Source organism: Pseudochaenichthys georgianus, chromosome 8 (assembly GCF_902827115.2).
Source record: "Pseudochaenichthys georgianus chromosome 8, fPseGeo1.2, whole genome shotgun sequence".
In the NCBI taxonomy this organism is placed as follows: Eukaryota; Metazoa; Chordata; class Actinopteri; order Perciformes; family Channichthyidae; genus Pseudochaenichthys; species Pseudochaenichthys georgianus.
Genome location: NC_047510.2, coordinates 31,344,032 through 31,359,031, shown reverse-complemented (window position 1 = coordinate 31,359,031; position 15,000 = coordinate 31,344,032). Strand labels below are relative to the sequence as shown.

The window sequence follows — 15,000 nt, the reverse complement described above, 5'->3', positions numbered from 1 at the left end:
AAACACAAATAGTATAAGAATACAACAACAAAAAAGTAGTAAAAGTTGCTCAACATCCAGTGTTTTGCACCATGGGAAACATGTCCTAGTTATTCCAGTAGGAGGAATTTTAACACAGTGAACTAATCTTTTTTAATTTATTTCAGCGCATAACTTGCATTTTTACAGTTTTTTTACTTAACTTTTTAGGATTTTTTTATAGAAATAATTGTTTGAATGCAGAAAATCAGATGTGTAGCCAAATACCATTATCACAAATGTATTAAAAGGTAATAAAAGACAACAAATCAAAGCCCACTAATTAACATACCATTGGGATTATTATGTGCGGGAGGCGTGTGGTGCAGTGGGTTGTGTGTTGGTGTTCGGATCAGGGGGTCACAGGTTCAAACCCCACTGCAGTCAGCATGTCGTTGTGTCCCTGGGCAAGATACTTCACCCCAAATTGCTCCTGTGGGTACAGTATTGAGTATGTAAGTCGCTTTGGATAAAAGCTTCTAACAAGTGACATGTAATGTAATGTGCCCTAGCAGGGTTAGCATACAACAAATAAAATATTCAGCCCAAAGTTTCCTGTAAATTATACACATTTCTATGGAATCAAGAGCAACGAGTCAGCTGATGGCAGATGTTGTTGGTAATGCATGAAGCCAGGCTAGCTGTTTCCAGTCTTTATGCTAAGCTAGGCTAACACTCTGTTGACTGTAGCCTTAACTTGTCACCAGAAAACACATTTGTATTCCTCACACTGTCAAACTATTCTGTTAAGATAATTCCAAACAGTTCACGTCAATGAAATCACAACCTAAAACTAGATAAAGGCTTTCTGCTCTCTCACATGTAACGCTAAAGGTTTTGCACAGAACACACTGAACTCCAGCCTCACCGTCGAACAGAGCTTGTGCTTATGTATTTTTATGTAACAGTAGTAAAGGCAGGGAAGATGAGAATCTGCAATGGAGATGAAAGCCTCGCTTCACTCGCTGCTGGAAATGTTCACCCCTCCAGCCGTGTTTGATCCAAATATGGAACAAAAACATCTTAATTTCACATCCTGAATGCCAAGCAACACCTCTGCAGAGAGCGCGGCTGTAAATAAGACTGAGAACAAACACTGATCCGGATCTCAGCGATAATTAAGACATGAATGATCATTTATGATTATTATATTTAATACTGTACACACACACACACACCCCACACACACACACACACACACACACACACACACACACACACACACACACACACACACACACACACACACACACACACACACACACACACACACACACACACACACACACACAACTCTTATCCAACTTCATACCTGAACGAGTGAGGACCGGGCATAAAGTGACTGCTATGGAAAAAAGGCCCAGAGCCAATATTTCCTATTATCTTTCAAAGGGGCTAGTGTGTATCAGATTACAGTAAAACTCTCTGTAACTCTCACACACACACACACACACACACACACACACACACACACACACACACACACACACACACACACACACACACACACACACACACACACACACACACACACACACACACACACACCACACACACACACATGCACACCACACACATGCACACAAACACACACACAGTCCATGGACACTGTGCACCTGGATCATTGCATCGCTTACGGGCATTGGGTGTCATGGCAACTGTTTCTATAACTACCACGGAAAAGCTGGATGATGATGATGATTATGAAGATGATGATGATGAGACAGCGGGAAATGTTCAAGGCTGAAGAGTAATCCACCTCTACTGACCCAACTGTGACCTTTGACCTCTTAATACCCAGATTATGTCATCAGCACAACCAAAAAATTCCCCTAATAATCAATCATTATTTGTATGGTTATATACAGCATCTGTGGTATTAAGTACAGTAATCCTTTTTGTTGTGTTTTATGGAAGCATGTAGGTGTCTACATCTGTTCACGAGAGTGGTGACTAATAATTGTTCTGATAATTAAGGAATCTTTCAATTATTTTCTCAATAATTTGATAATCGTTTGGTGAATAAAAGATCAGAAAAAACGCAAAAATATCACACGCTTCAACAGCTGAAGTTGACTTTTATTTAATATCTTTGCAACAGTAATCAGTGTATTCAGTGTCTCGTTATCACACAATACTGGAATATTTTATCAGATATGTTGGTTAGAAATGTTTTTTATGTTATGAATAATGGGTTATCAAACAGATAACATTTTCTGACAATTGACTCAGCTTATAATATTATCATCATGCTTCATCTCTCCTGATGTATCCATCCAAGTAAACCCTGATCATCTGGGTTATTTCTGGTACTTTCAACACGCTCCCATCAGAGGTTCAATATTCTAATGTTGTTTTTGGGCCGAGTAGTACTCTTCATGACGGGTGAACTGAATAAAGTGGTGCAGGAATGAGTCCTAAAACCGGAAAATAAGTTAGCATTCACCATTTTTGGTTTTGTCGTCTTGAAGTCAATAATTTTGGTTGGATTCCTGAAATAAGATCTGTGGATAAAACAAGCTTACGAGATTTTCATATTTTGTTCTACGACATAAAATAAGTCAATAAATACCCCACTGGTGACTGTCTAAGGCTTTTGTGTCTTAAAAACTACTACAGCTGCTACTACTACAGCAACTACTACAGCTACTATTACTACTACAGCAACTACTACTACTACTACAGCTACTACTACTACAGCTACTAATACTACTACAGCTGCTACTACTACAGCAACTACTACAGCTACTACTAACTACTACAGCTGCTACTACTACTACATACTACTACTACTACTACAGCTACTACTAGTTGTACTAGGGATGCTGTGGTTCAGTGCGTTAGTCATCACGCCGAACATTATCCCCCTCTAGTTTAGCGGTATGAAGTCATGTGACCGTGATTAAGTTCCTTTATAGCTTTTTATTTCTGGCGACTGCGTTTACGCTTCAGAGTCACAAAGTGTTGTTTGTATGTGGAGATTATCCTGATGAACAACACATAGTATCATGAGCATGTGTTCACCACATGTCTTATTTTCTCAAATTTCCCAAAAGCCAATGGGATTTTTCCATTGGCTTTTTGTTGAGGGAGCCCTTGCTATGCTTAGATCCTAATCTGTCTAAAATCAGAAAAATGTGTGCACTGGCCCTTTAAGTTTTTGCTATCATGCACAATATTCTTGTTAAAATAGTTAAAAGGTATTTACTGGAGAGTTTAGTTATGTTATTGCTCACTTAGTACTTTAATATCCTTAGATATGTCTTAATCTTTCTCTGTGTTTTTTTTATTCTTTTTTTACTTTTATGTACGACACCTAGTCAAATTCCTCGTACGTGTCAAACTACCTTGTAATAAACCTGTTTCTGATTCTGAAAGGAACTGATGTGAGGGTGCACAGTAATCCTGCAGGATCTCACTGAGCTATATGGCTTCACAGCGCACAGGGTATCACTTTAAAACTGCAACACAGGAGGAAATCAGCGCTTTATGTTTCCCGTTAGGATGAGAGGTTATAGCAGCAATTCTTCGAAAAATCACATGACCGCTTATCTGCCCGGATACTACGGCGTGGATGTGATCCCGGAGCAGAAACACCCGGCAGCAGGACGCAGATCTCTCCCTCCCACAGGCTCTGACTCACGCATGACTCACCAGACGTGACGGTAAAATCACCGCCGCTTCTCTGGAATAATAACAACAGAGAGGGGGGGGGGGACAGCACAGAGGGGCCATTTACTGCCTCATACCGGGAATACATGCGTTTCCCTTGTACCTTAACCCTGGAGGGATTTCACTTTGAATATACATTACAGAGGCAGGACTTTTGGGAACATAATTAAAAGTACATTCTACAGTAAAACACAAAAGCAAACTTTGTCTGACATGTATGATCAAGGGAAATGTTTAACAGTGTATTCAACAGACTTATTAACATTCAACATTTGGCACCAGTACACCCACACAGTGTGCATGCATGCAGGAAAAAACCAAGGACAGTAGTGGAAAGTTTCTGAGGTGTTCCGGATTTATGCTACTTTCCACTGCTACTCCATTACCTTTATAGTTGTATACTGGTTTTAAATAGCATTTTTTATTGTGTTTCCGTGTCACTGTTTCTTAATGTCTTTCATTTTTGTGAAGCACATTGAATTGCCTTTTGTTGAAAGGTGCCATATAAAAAAAACGTGCATTGCCTTATTTGACAGCTGTAGTTAACAAAATACTTTAAAACAGTTAACGAATAATAAACACCATAAAAAAAGAATAAAACTATCCGAGTAAAAAAGTAATGTTGAAAGATAAAGAAGAATACATAAATGTGACCACATTTTTTATAAGCAATTATACTTAAAGGTAGGGTAGGTAAGAATCATAGGTAAGAAGAATGGAGAAAGCAGCTCGAGTGCGCTAGAATTTAAAAATACACAACCGGAAAAAATCTGCCCCTTCCTTCAGACTTCTTTACAGAGCTCCTCCTCCAACACACACATGACCAATGAGGGCACGAGATAAGTTTGTGCACGAGATGGAAGGCTGACAGGCAGGTAGGCCATCCAGTTACTTTAGCCGGGCCGGCTCAGATGATTGGTCGTGCTTTTTACAGTGCTACGGCTTCCACAGATGACATTTTGCCTGTCAGCCTTCCATCTGTGCACACATTTATCTCGTGGTCATGTGCGCGTTCGTGTGTGTTGGGGGAGGGGCTCTGTAAGGGTTAGTGTCAGATTTGTTCCGGCTGTGTATTTTCAAATTTTAGCGCACTCGAGCTGGTTTCTTCAAAATGACCTACCCCACCTTTAAGAGCATTCCAGGGATATAACAAAAAGTGTTTCTGAAGTGAATTACCTACCCTACCTTTAATTCGGTTTTAGTGTGTCATTATTTATATATTTAAAAACTTGTTATTGTTGCATGTAAATCACAGATTGTTAGGGTTCACACCATGCCATGATTGAAGTTAATGATAGGACATATAGGCTACATATATATATATTTTTTCCCTTAATTTGCATTTTATTAATTATAATTTATAAAATAATATATTGTATTAATTATAATTATAGGCATTTTCCTCTGTTATGGGGCATTTGTTTCTGTTTTTATTTATAGACTATAAGTATCTCCAGATTTGTTTGCATATACATTCTTCTACTTTAAAAATATGTAATTAATAATTCTCCCTTTTTTATTTTCCCTATTGTTTTGCTTTGTTATAGTATTGACATAACTTGTACAAGGGTACTTCTATTTAGGGAAGGGGTGTCAAACTCAATTTCATCGCGGGCCACATTAGCATTATGGTTGCACTCAAAGGGCCGGTTGTAACTTTAAGACGATATAAATATATAAAATAATGTTTTATATAACATTATTGCCTCTGCATTGGATTATTATCGGATAGGGTAATAACTTCATAATTAACTCTGTCTGAAAGCAGAAGTCTAGGGCAAATAATTGCAAGTCTCTTCAGTGCGCATGTCACAAAATGAGATGCATTGTGGGACATGTCGTTTATGGACAACCTGCTTCTGGAAAACGGCATGTAACCGTATAATAAACATATTATATTCTTTGCAAGCTCTTGCGGGGCCACATAAAATGAAGTCGCGGGCCGGATTTGGCCCCCGGGCCTTGAGTTTGACACCCCTGATCTAGGGTGACTGTGGCTGTGAGGGAGTGCGGTGCGGTCGTCTTTCGACCAGAAGGTTGTGGGTTCGATCCCAGCCCATGCAGTCAACATGTCGATGTATCCTTGGGCAAGATACTTAACCCTGAGTTGCTCCTGATGGCCAACGGTGTGTGAATGTTGGTTCCTAGAACAAGGAACACTGCTGGGTGAATGACATGTAGTATGTAAAGCGCTTTGAGGGTCTTAAAGACTGCATAAAGCGCTATATCAGTACATTCTAGTAATACTTTTGCAAGTATTTCTAAAGTGCTGTAGTACTACCAATATGTAGTCAAAGGACTTCAGTACTTATGTTACCATTCGGCGTGGAAGAAGAGAGGAAACATGAACGCGTTTTGCAGAATCTGAAACTCTTTTATCAGTTATGTCATGTGTTGTGTTTATTATGTTCAGTAGCAAGAAACACATTTCAGTTTCATTTCTAAAATGTAGCTGGGTCAAAGTTGAAGACTCAAACCAGTGGAACAAAGGAAAAACCAAACCAGAGCCTCGACAGGAAAGATAGAAAATAACCAAGGAAGGATTTAGTATATTTATTAGCATTCATCAATATTAAAATAAAACCTTTGGTACTGACGACGCCTCAGAGCTACAGAGTCTTTTGCACTCATTATATTTACAAAATAAAAACACCTTCTGCTGTTCTTCCACCTTGAAGAATCAACACATTTTAAACTGCTGGAAGAGACAATGATCAAAAGTAAACATATTAATACCGTTAATTATTAAGAAACTGTGTGCAAATTCTTAAAAACACATGTATTTCCTTCGTGAAACTCATCAGGACTGTGAATACACATAAAACAAAAGACGATGTGTTCATTTTGAGTCAGCTGAGCACATTTCAAATTAACTCTCGAGGGACATTCAGGAAACTGAGCACCAGCAGGCTTTAGAAAACGTCTAAACGTACTCCTCTGTTCGTCTGGACCATTTGGAGTCTCTTTTTGGGGGAAACCACAGAAGAAGAAGAGCTCCGTGTCCATTAAAGAGGTGCTTGTTGTTGCATATGTGAAAACCTGCCTCCGCAAAGTGTCTCTCTGCAGGGGGGTCACCGCTGGGGACAGGTGGTGCGGGTGTGTCCCGGCATGTGGCAGATCCCACAGGTTCGGGGTTTCTTCGCAGCTGGAGGTTTTGTAGCATCTTTAGCTGAGGTCTTCCTCCCTTTCCTCCCTCCTTCTCCCCCAACATCACCTCCGTTAAATCCTCCTCCTCCTCCTCCTCCTCCGAACGACACTGTCACAGAGGTGAAACACAACGTCACATTTCTCTACTCAAGTGGACGCCTCAAGGTCTCAGTGTTTGTGAGTGGTGAAAGCTTTTTCTCTCTCTCTCTCTCTCTCTCTCTCTCTCTCTCTCTCTCTCTCTCTCTCTCTCTCTCTCTCTCTCTCTCTCTCTCTCTCTCTCTCTCTCTCTCTCTCTCTCTCTCTCTCTCTCTCTCTCTCTCTCTCTCTCTCTCTCTCTCTCTCTCTCTCTCTCTCTCTCTCTCTCTCTCGCTCACACACACACAAAGCGTGCACATGATTTGACAGCCAGATTAATACAGTCTGACATTTAAACTGAACAAAAATATAAATGCAACACTTTTGTTTTTGCTTTCATGAGATGAACTCAAAGATCTAAAAGATCGTCTGAGACCAGCCACTCGGACAGCTGCTGCGATCTCGGAGGTGAACATGCTGGATGTGGAGGTGGTTACACGTGGGCTGCGGTTGTGAGGCCGGTTGGATGTACTGCCAAGTTCTCTGAAACGCCTTTGGAGACGGCTTGTGGAGAGAAATGAACATTCAATTCACGGGCAACAGCTCTGGTGGACATTCCTGCTGTCAGCATGCCAATTGCACGCTCCCTCAAAACTTGCGAGATCTGTGGCATCGTGCTGTGTGATAAAACTGAACGTTTCAGAGTGGCCTTTTATTGTGGCCAGCCTAAGGCACACCTGTGCAATAATCATGCTGTCTAATCAGCATCTTGATATGCCACACCTGTGAGGTGGGATGGATTATCTCGCAAAGGAGAAGTGCTCACTATCACAGATGTTTTCAGATTTGTGAACAATATGAGAGAAATGGTTATTTTGTGTTTATAGAAAATGTTTTAGATCTTTGAGTTCATCTCATGAAAAATGGGAGCAAAAACAAAAGTGTTGCGTTTATATTTTTGTTCAGTGTAACTGTGAGAAATGAAACGAAATGCACTTACCGTCTGTAACGTGAGAAAGAGAAAGTATACTGAAGTAAATGGTGAAGTGTAATGATTTGAGTAGTGACCCAGACAGAAACCAAACATGTAATGATGGAAGTCCCCCGAGGTAAACTGTAATGTTGTGGTTTGAAATGCCACTATGTGTATTTATGCAACAAAGCTGTGTCTGTGATCTATATTTAACACACTCAGAATTAGTAGTTAACAATCTAGCTGAGCGATTTGGAGCGCACTTGCTCTATGGCGCCACTAAGTTCGCAAGATAATACTCTGCACTTCTTGAGAGCTTCATGTGCCACTGAGCATCTTCACGGTGACAACCGGAGCCCCGTCTTGAACCCTATACCCAGTTCTCTTTATACAGCTATGGTCAGCATTCTGACAAGCGCAGAACACAAAGTACAGATGAGGCGGATCATAGTGTCTTGTTTCACTTCGAATCAAACTGAAAGCACATGACTTACCGTCAGTCATGTATCACGTGTTAGAACAAGTTAATGAGTGTTTATTTTCTTTAATATGAGTCTGCTTGTAATGCAAGAGAAAGTAAACAGTCAGGTGGAAAAGTCCCCGCTCTCTTTCACAATACAAAAACAAACAAGAGACGTACAACATTCAGGAGAAGACAACATACAAACAACAAGCATTCCTACTTCAATATGCAGATAAAGTGTGTGTGTGTGTGTGTGTGTGTGTGTGTGTGTGTGTGTGTGTGTGTGTGTGTGTGTGTGTGTGTGTGTGTGTGTGTGTGTGTGTGTGTGTGTGTGAGAGCCTCACCTGGTGGAGGTTCGTTCTCGTCCGCCCACAGGAAGAAGCTGCAGCTCTGCTCTCTGGGTTTCCCGCAGGTGTGGAACATGCGTCCTTTGTTGGGTCCGTCTTTCTGCACCGTGCGCTTCACCGCCTCCTCATTACAGTTACACATCGTCTGTCCCCCCACTCCCCCGTCCTGCCCTCTGCCCAGGGAGGGTCTTGGTGGCTGAGGAGTCGGCACCGGGACCCCCTGCTGGCCCGGCTCGTCCGCCCACAGGAAGAAGTTGCAGGTGCCGGCGTTGCACTTGTAGAACTGACGGCCTTGGTTGGGTCCGTCTTTGCGCACCGTCAGCTGCACGGCGTCCTGACCGCAGTTACACACGATGGCGTCGCTAACTCCCGACGGGGGTCCGGGTTGCGGGGTCCAGGCGGGGACGGGGGGGAGGGGGATACGAGGGGTTGAAACTGGGGCTCTGGGTGGGTCTGGTCTCGGGGGCCATGGAGCTGGAGGACGGGGATCATCTCCTCCTCTTCCTCCTCCTCCTCTTCCTCCACCATGCCCTCGTCCTCGTCCTCGTCCTCCTCAAGGTTAGTTTATTTGTATAGCACATTTTAAGACACAGTGGCAGTTCAAAGTGCTTCACATAGGCATTTAACACATAATAATTAAAAACAAAAACAAAACACACAAACAAAAACAGTATCTCCTCCTCTTCCTCCACCATTACCTTGTCCTTGTCCTCCTCCTCCTCCTCCTCCTCTGAGGTACTTCAGGTCCAGCACCTCCCTGAGCATCTCGTCACACCCTCCGATGCAGCCGACGAACTCTAAAGGCATCATGGGAGGGAGGCTGCCTCTGCGGAACTTGAACTGCAACCTGGAAAATGACACAAAGGAGACAAACATTAGAAATAATTGACTTCAGTGTGATGGAGCTGAGCCAAAAACATTAAAAAACTAATGAACTGTTCTGCGCTGGATTCAAACCCACCAGATATTACTGTAATGGTTTGTTAATAGTGAGAAGAAATCCAGATGCTATCCAAATAAACCTCTGACAACTCCAGGTAGATTAAGCTACTTGAAACTACTAATACTTAACACTGATACTGGCTTGTCATGTATTCTGTATATTACGTACACTTGTATCATGGATAAATACCACACATAAATGAGAGCAAGCAAGTCCGACCTAAAGTCCCCTAGCAACAGCAGATGCACTATTTGGCTGAGCTGCCCCTCAAAAAAAGATTTGTGTAATAGATGCATTACTCTAAGTAATCAAATCTGATAGTGAGACCAAATTAAATCATCCTATCAACCAAACTTGTATCACTTTTTGATAGGCATGCCACCGCACCAGAGGTGTAAAGTAACTAAGTACATTTACTCAAGTACTGTACATAAAGGTGGGGTAGGTAAGAATGGAGAAACCAGCTCGAGTGCGCTAGAATTTGAAAGTACGCAGCCGAAAAAAATCTGCCCTTTCCTTCAGATTTCCTCACAGAGCCCCTCCTCCAACACACACGAACGCGCACATGACCAATGAGGGCACGAGATCTGTTTGTGCCCAGATGGAACGCTGACAAGCAGGTAGGCCATCCGTTACTTTAGCCGGGCCGGCTCAGATGGTTTGTACTGTTACTCCACTACATTGATTGATGTGAAATATAATCAAGTGTTAAATCAGACTTTAGTTCCACCAGCAGTAAATTCACAAGCTACCCCTGCAGTATACAAAGTCATTCAAACTAGCTGCACCTTCACCAGCTTTGAGAACACTTTAATGGTTGGGTAGTACTGTCTCTGACCCTGTCACCTTGAAGAAGGGAGTTCCACAGGGCTCTATTTTGGGGCCTTTGTTCTTTTTATTATATGTAAACAATATTTGTTATCAGATGCAATTTTCTACCTATCATATGTATGCTGATGACACTATTGTATATTCATGTGCTCCTTCTCTGGATATGGCCGTTTCCAATTTAAAATCTGATTTTATCACGCTGCAGCATGCACTTCTTGATTCCAAACTGCTTTTGAACAGTAAGAAAACCAAAGCAATGCGTTTTGCTCCCAAGTCAGTGTCCTCTTGACTCTCCATTGACACCCTTGATGACTCTTGAGTTTGTCGATACCTACAAATATCTGGGCTTTTGGTTGGACAGTAATCTCAACTTCAAACACCATATTGAAGTTCTAACTAAGAAATTGAAATTCACTCTTGGCTTCCTTTACAGACTTAAATGTTGTTTTTCAACTTCATCCCGTAAAAGGTTGGTCTCTGGCTTATTCCTGTCCCAGCTGGACTATGGTGATACCATTTATAGATTTGCCTGTCCCACTGTTTTGGCCAAACTTGACCCACTCTACCATGCTGCACTGCGTTATATATCAAATGCACCCTATAGGACTCATCATTGCAAACTGTATAGCCTAACTGGATGGTCCTCACTTAGTATGCGTAGGATGCAGCATTGGTTTTTATTAATGTATAAAGCCATTTTAGGAAAGCTTCCACTGTACATATGTGCCAGATTTGCTCCAGTTTGTGACTCTCACAACCTCAGATCCAGTGCCTGGATACGGGTCCAGGTTCCTGCCGTGCGGACTGAGGCTGGGAAAAGGAATCTTTTTTATTATGGTCCTTGGTCTTGGAATGACCTTCAATCACGCCTCAAACTGAGGGCACTTGTCTCAATAGTATGTTTTAGATTGAAGTTGTCTGAAGTCCTTACCACCAGCTGCTCTTGCAGTAATAAGTCGTGCACCTTTCTTACTGTCCTAATGTGCAAAATGTAGTGACAGCTTTTTTGTCTTTTGTTTTCTTAGTTATGTTCTCTGTATTTTATATGTTTGTGTTATGTGTAATGTTGCTGCCTTCTTGGCCAGGTCAGCATTGCAAATGAGATTCTATCTCAATGCTTTTATCTGGTTAAATAAAGGTTAAATAAAAATAAAAATGATCAATCATTATAAAACATATCATATATATTATTCTGAAATGGACCAATCTGCACAATGACTACTTTTACTTTTGGTACTTTAAGTATATTTTGATGCTAATACTTTTGAATGAACTTCTGGTATTTATACTTTTACTTAGTTACGAGATCTGAGTACTTCTCCCACCTGCTCCACACAAAGAAAACTAACACTAAACCCGCCCCCATCACAAAAAAGAAATGTTTGACACAAAGTGAACTGGACAGCATTTAAATAAAGGTGCAAAAGACCCTGAATACATGTGAACAAACAGGGTGGAGTATTTAGTTAAATTCAATAGTTGAAATGTGTTTTGAATTGATTTGTGGTTTGATCATAATCCATCCCATTCAGGTACAGGCTGACCCTAAATCACCCTTTTTTGAGCAACAGCATATTTACACACACACTGAGTTCTCACTGTGCCTCAACAAGTGTTTGAAAGCTGCTTTTCAAAATGTGTGTGTGTACTTACACACACACCGGGTTGCCGTGGCAACCGTTGAGGCGGTTATCTAACACAGATTAAAAAAAAAAAGAACATCGATATTATTTATTTCTATTTAAGAGATAGAGCTGTAGTTCAACTTTGAGCTCTGTACCAGATCGGTTGCCGTGGAAACAGATGCTGGTGTGGAGCACTGCCCTATATTTGGACTGAGCCGAACACATGCTCAGGGTGAATGCCCACTGGTGTAAACAAGAAAAACAAGACATTTTACAAGTTTCTTTTTGCACTGTGGAAGCCACGGAAGGAGTGTGTGTTGTTGTGTGTGAACAGGGAACAACACACACACACACACACACACACACACACACACACACACACACACACACACACACACACACACACACACACACACACACACACACACACACACACACACACACACACACACACACACACACACACACACACACACACACACACACACACACACACACACACACACACACACACACACACACACACACACACACACTTAATTAATGTTAATGTTGAATAGGATGTTACTGTGGGTGTGTGAGGTGTTGAGAGGAAGTTAAACAAAGTAATTATAACTGAATTATGCCTGCATCAGGTTATCATGACAACTAGGAGAAGACAAATGTGCTTTGAAGGAGCCATTTATTTGTATTGTTGGCATTTCAGTTTATTTTGTTTATATTTATCTTGCCATATTATTTTTGAACACTTGGTGGCGGGTTTAAAAAGGGTCAAAGGGAAACCGGGAGAGGAAGAGCAGCACTCATTCATGAACTCACCACAACATTGGTATTGTACAGATCTTCAATAAACCACAAACTAAACTGCATCCAACAACTGGAAAATGTATCCGTCATGTGTCTGCGTAAGACCACTCTACACCTCAACTGTGAAATAATGGCAAATAGGACATTGAAATATCAAAATTGCCATTACAAGCATTGTTGTGCAAATCAGTCAGGCTCAACTACTTAAGACCAAGACATTTAGGCCTCGTCCACACGGAGACGAAACAGGTGTTATCCGCTATAGTTCTTTATCGTATGGAGGGTTCGTCCACACGAGGCCGTAACGGAACCGCGGAAACGGAGCACTCGAACGATAACGCATCCCAAAGTGGGAAGGTCTGGTAACGTAACGCTTGCGGCACCGTGTGTACGCCCTAAACGATCATAGCCACGCCTCTCCCCACCTCTCCTGCTCATCCCCCGCTTCATTGCTGATGTGTTTCGCCAACAACAACAACAACAACAATGGCGGATCACAGGGTTGCGTTTGTGCTCCAGACGCTACTGACCATGCTACAGATGTTAGTGCAAAATCTACAGCTCCTCTACCACAACCATCAGCCTCAAGTGGACATGGAGAACTACATGACCTACATGTTGCTAAATCCACCGCGGAGAATAACCAGAAGGGCAACCATGGCAACCATGCTCGGGGGTCTTCTTCGCTGCTTTTGATGTATTTTGTGGCAGAAGTACAGCGCCACTTACAGGCCCGCCATATGTACTACAGCGTCTCCAGCGGGTCGAGCGGTTTCGTTTGGACGGACACGTTTCTTGTGCCGATTCCGTGTGGACGGAAGACTTTTTTGATATCGACCTTGGTTTGTTTTCGTCTCGTGGACGGGGCCATAGATGCACTGGTTTTAAATGCAGATTTAAATTCCTCCTATACATTATTTAAAGAGGCCCTATCATAGGCCTTCCCTGCAGTGTGTTATATAGGATTGTGTGCATGTAAAGGATCTGAAGATGCTACAGTAAGTTTCCTCCAGAGTTAGTTTCTCTCCCACACTCAGATTTCGATAATCCTCAGAAAATGGATCTCCAGAATGAACTCTGGAAAACTGATTTTTAAAAACAGGCTACTAGAGTACTTAGATTAGAAGCATCTATTGTCATTTTACAATTAGAACTTTTAAGGTGTCATCAAAACATTCAGAATCAACAACATACAACAAAGACACGAAGCATTCATACATACATGAAATAACTAAATAAAGTGCAGGAAATAATTCAATTAGTAGAATATAGTAAATATGTATGTGTGTATAATAAATGATATATTTACATGTGAACAGGGTGCGGTCGACAGGTGGGACAGACGCTGTCGTCTCTGCTGAGCTCCAGCACCGAGTCGGGGAACCAGACCGCCGTCTTACAGTCCGGGTACCCCGTGCAGGACAGGTACTTACTGCAGGGGGCAGAACGAGATAAAGAGCGGGAATTAAGAGCATTATTACCTAATGTCATCTATGTGCAATATATATATATATATATATATATATGCCGTTAATAACTGTGCAATATATACCCGGCTGCTAAATCCTAAACCTGGAAATGAGTCAGCGTTTTAGCTTTAGGTTTCTTTCTCATCTCGTTAGATGTGTGAAATGTTTTGTTAATGTTGGGGAAATATTTTCCTAGGCCCATAACTCTGACCCAGTGCGTACCGCCCTCACTGAGCACATGCCTGTAACTTTGGGCTGCTGTAACAGTGTTAGTCTCCCTGTTCCTGCCTGTTGGCGTCAGCTGATAGAGGTGTTATGGTTCTATCTTGTTATGCACAATGTTGATTATTCTCTCAGAACTAGCTAAATACATGGGTCTGGGGAAGAGATCTTCAGAATTGGTTTGGCATCTACTGAGTCACCTCGTGGCACAACTCATGTCTTGTGAATTCTCCGGCCGAAGCTCCAAATAAACCATCAGTGTTTGCCATCAAAGTTCCTGCTCTCCCCGTGTGTCTCCGAGTCTTCACCTGTTCCCCTCCCTCTTCCTCTTCAGCACCATGTCCCGACTGCACTGAGGACACTTCCTGACGGTCAGCGGGATCTCCATGTCCTGCTGCTCTTCTTCAG

At 42.0% G+C, this 15,000-nt stretch overlaps 1 protein-coding gene across 1 annotated transcript in view; it reads right to left on the bottom strand.

Moving 5' to 3' along the window:
• Window positions 1-6,228: 6,228 nt before the first annotated feature.
• top3a (DNA topoisomerase III alpha) overlaps window positions 6,229-15,000 on the bottom strand; it is a 19,299-nt gene continuing 10,527 nt past the window's right edge. The window contains 5 exon segments of the mRNA XM_071204098.1: window positions 6,229-6,946; window positions 8,693-9,247; window positions 9,394-9,542; window positions 14,211-14,333; window positions 14,901-15,000. The exon segment at window positions 14,901-15,000 is cut by the window's right edge and continues 47 nt beyond it. Of these exon segments, the coding sequence (XP_071060199.1) occupies window positions 6,762-6,946; window positions 8,693-9,247; window positions 9,394-9,542; window positions 14,211-14,333; window positions 14,901-15,000 (1,112 nt within the window). The 3' untranslated portion in view covers window positions 6,229-6,761.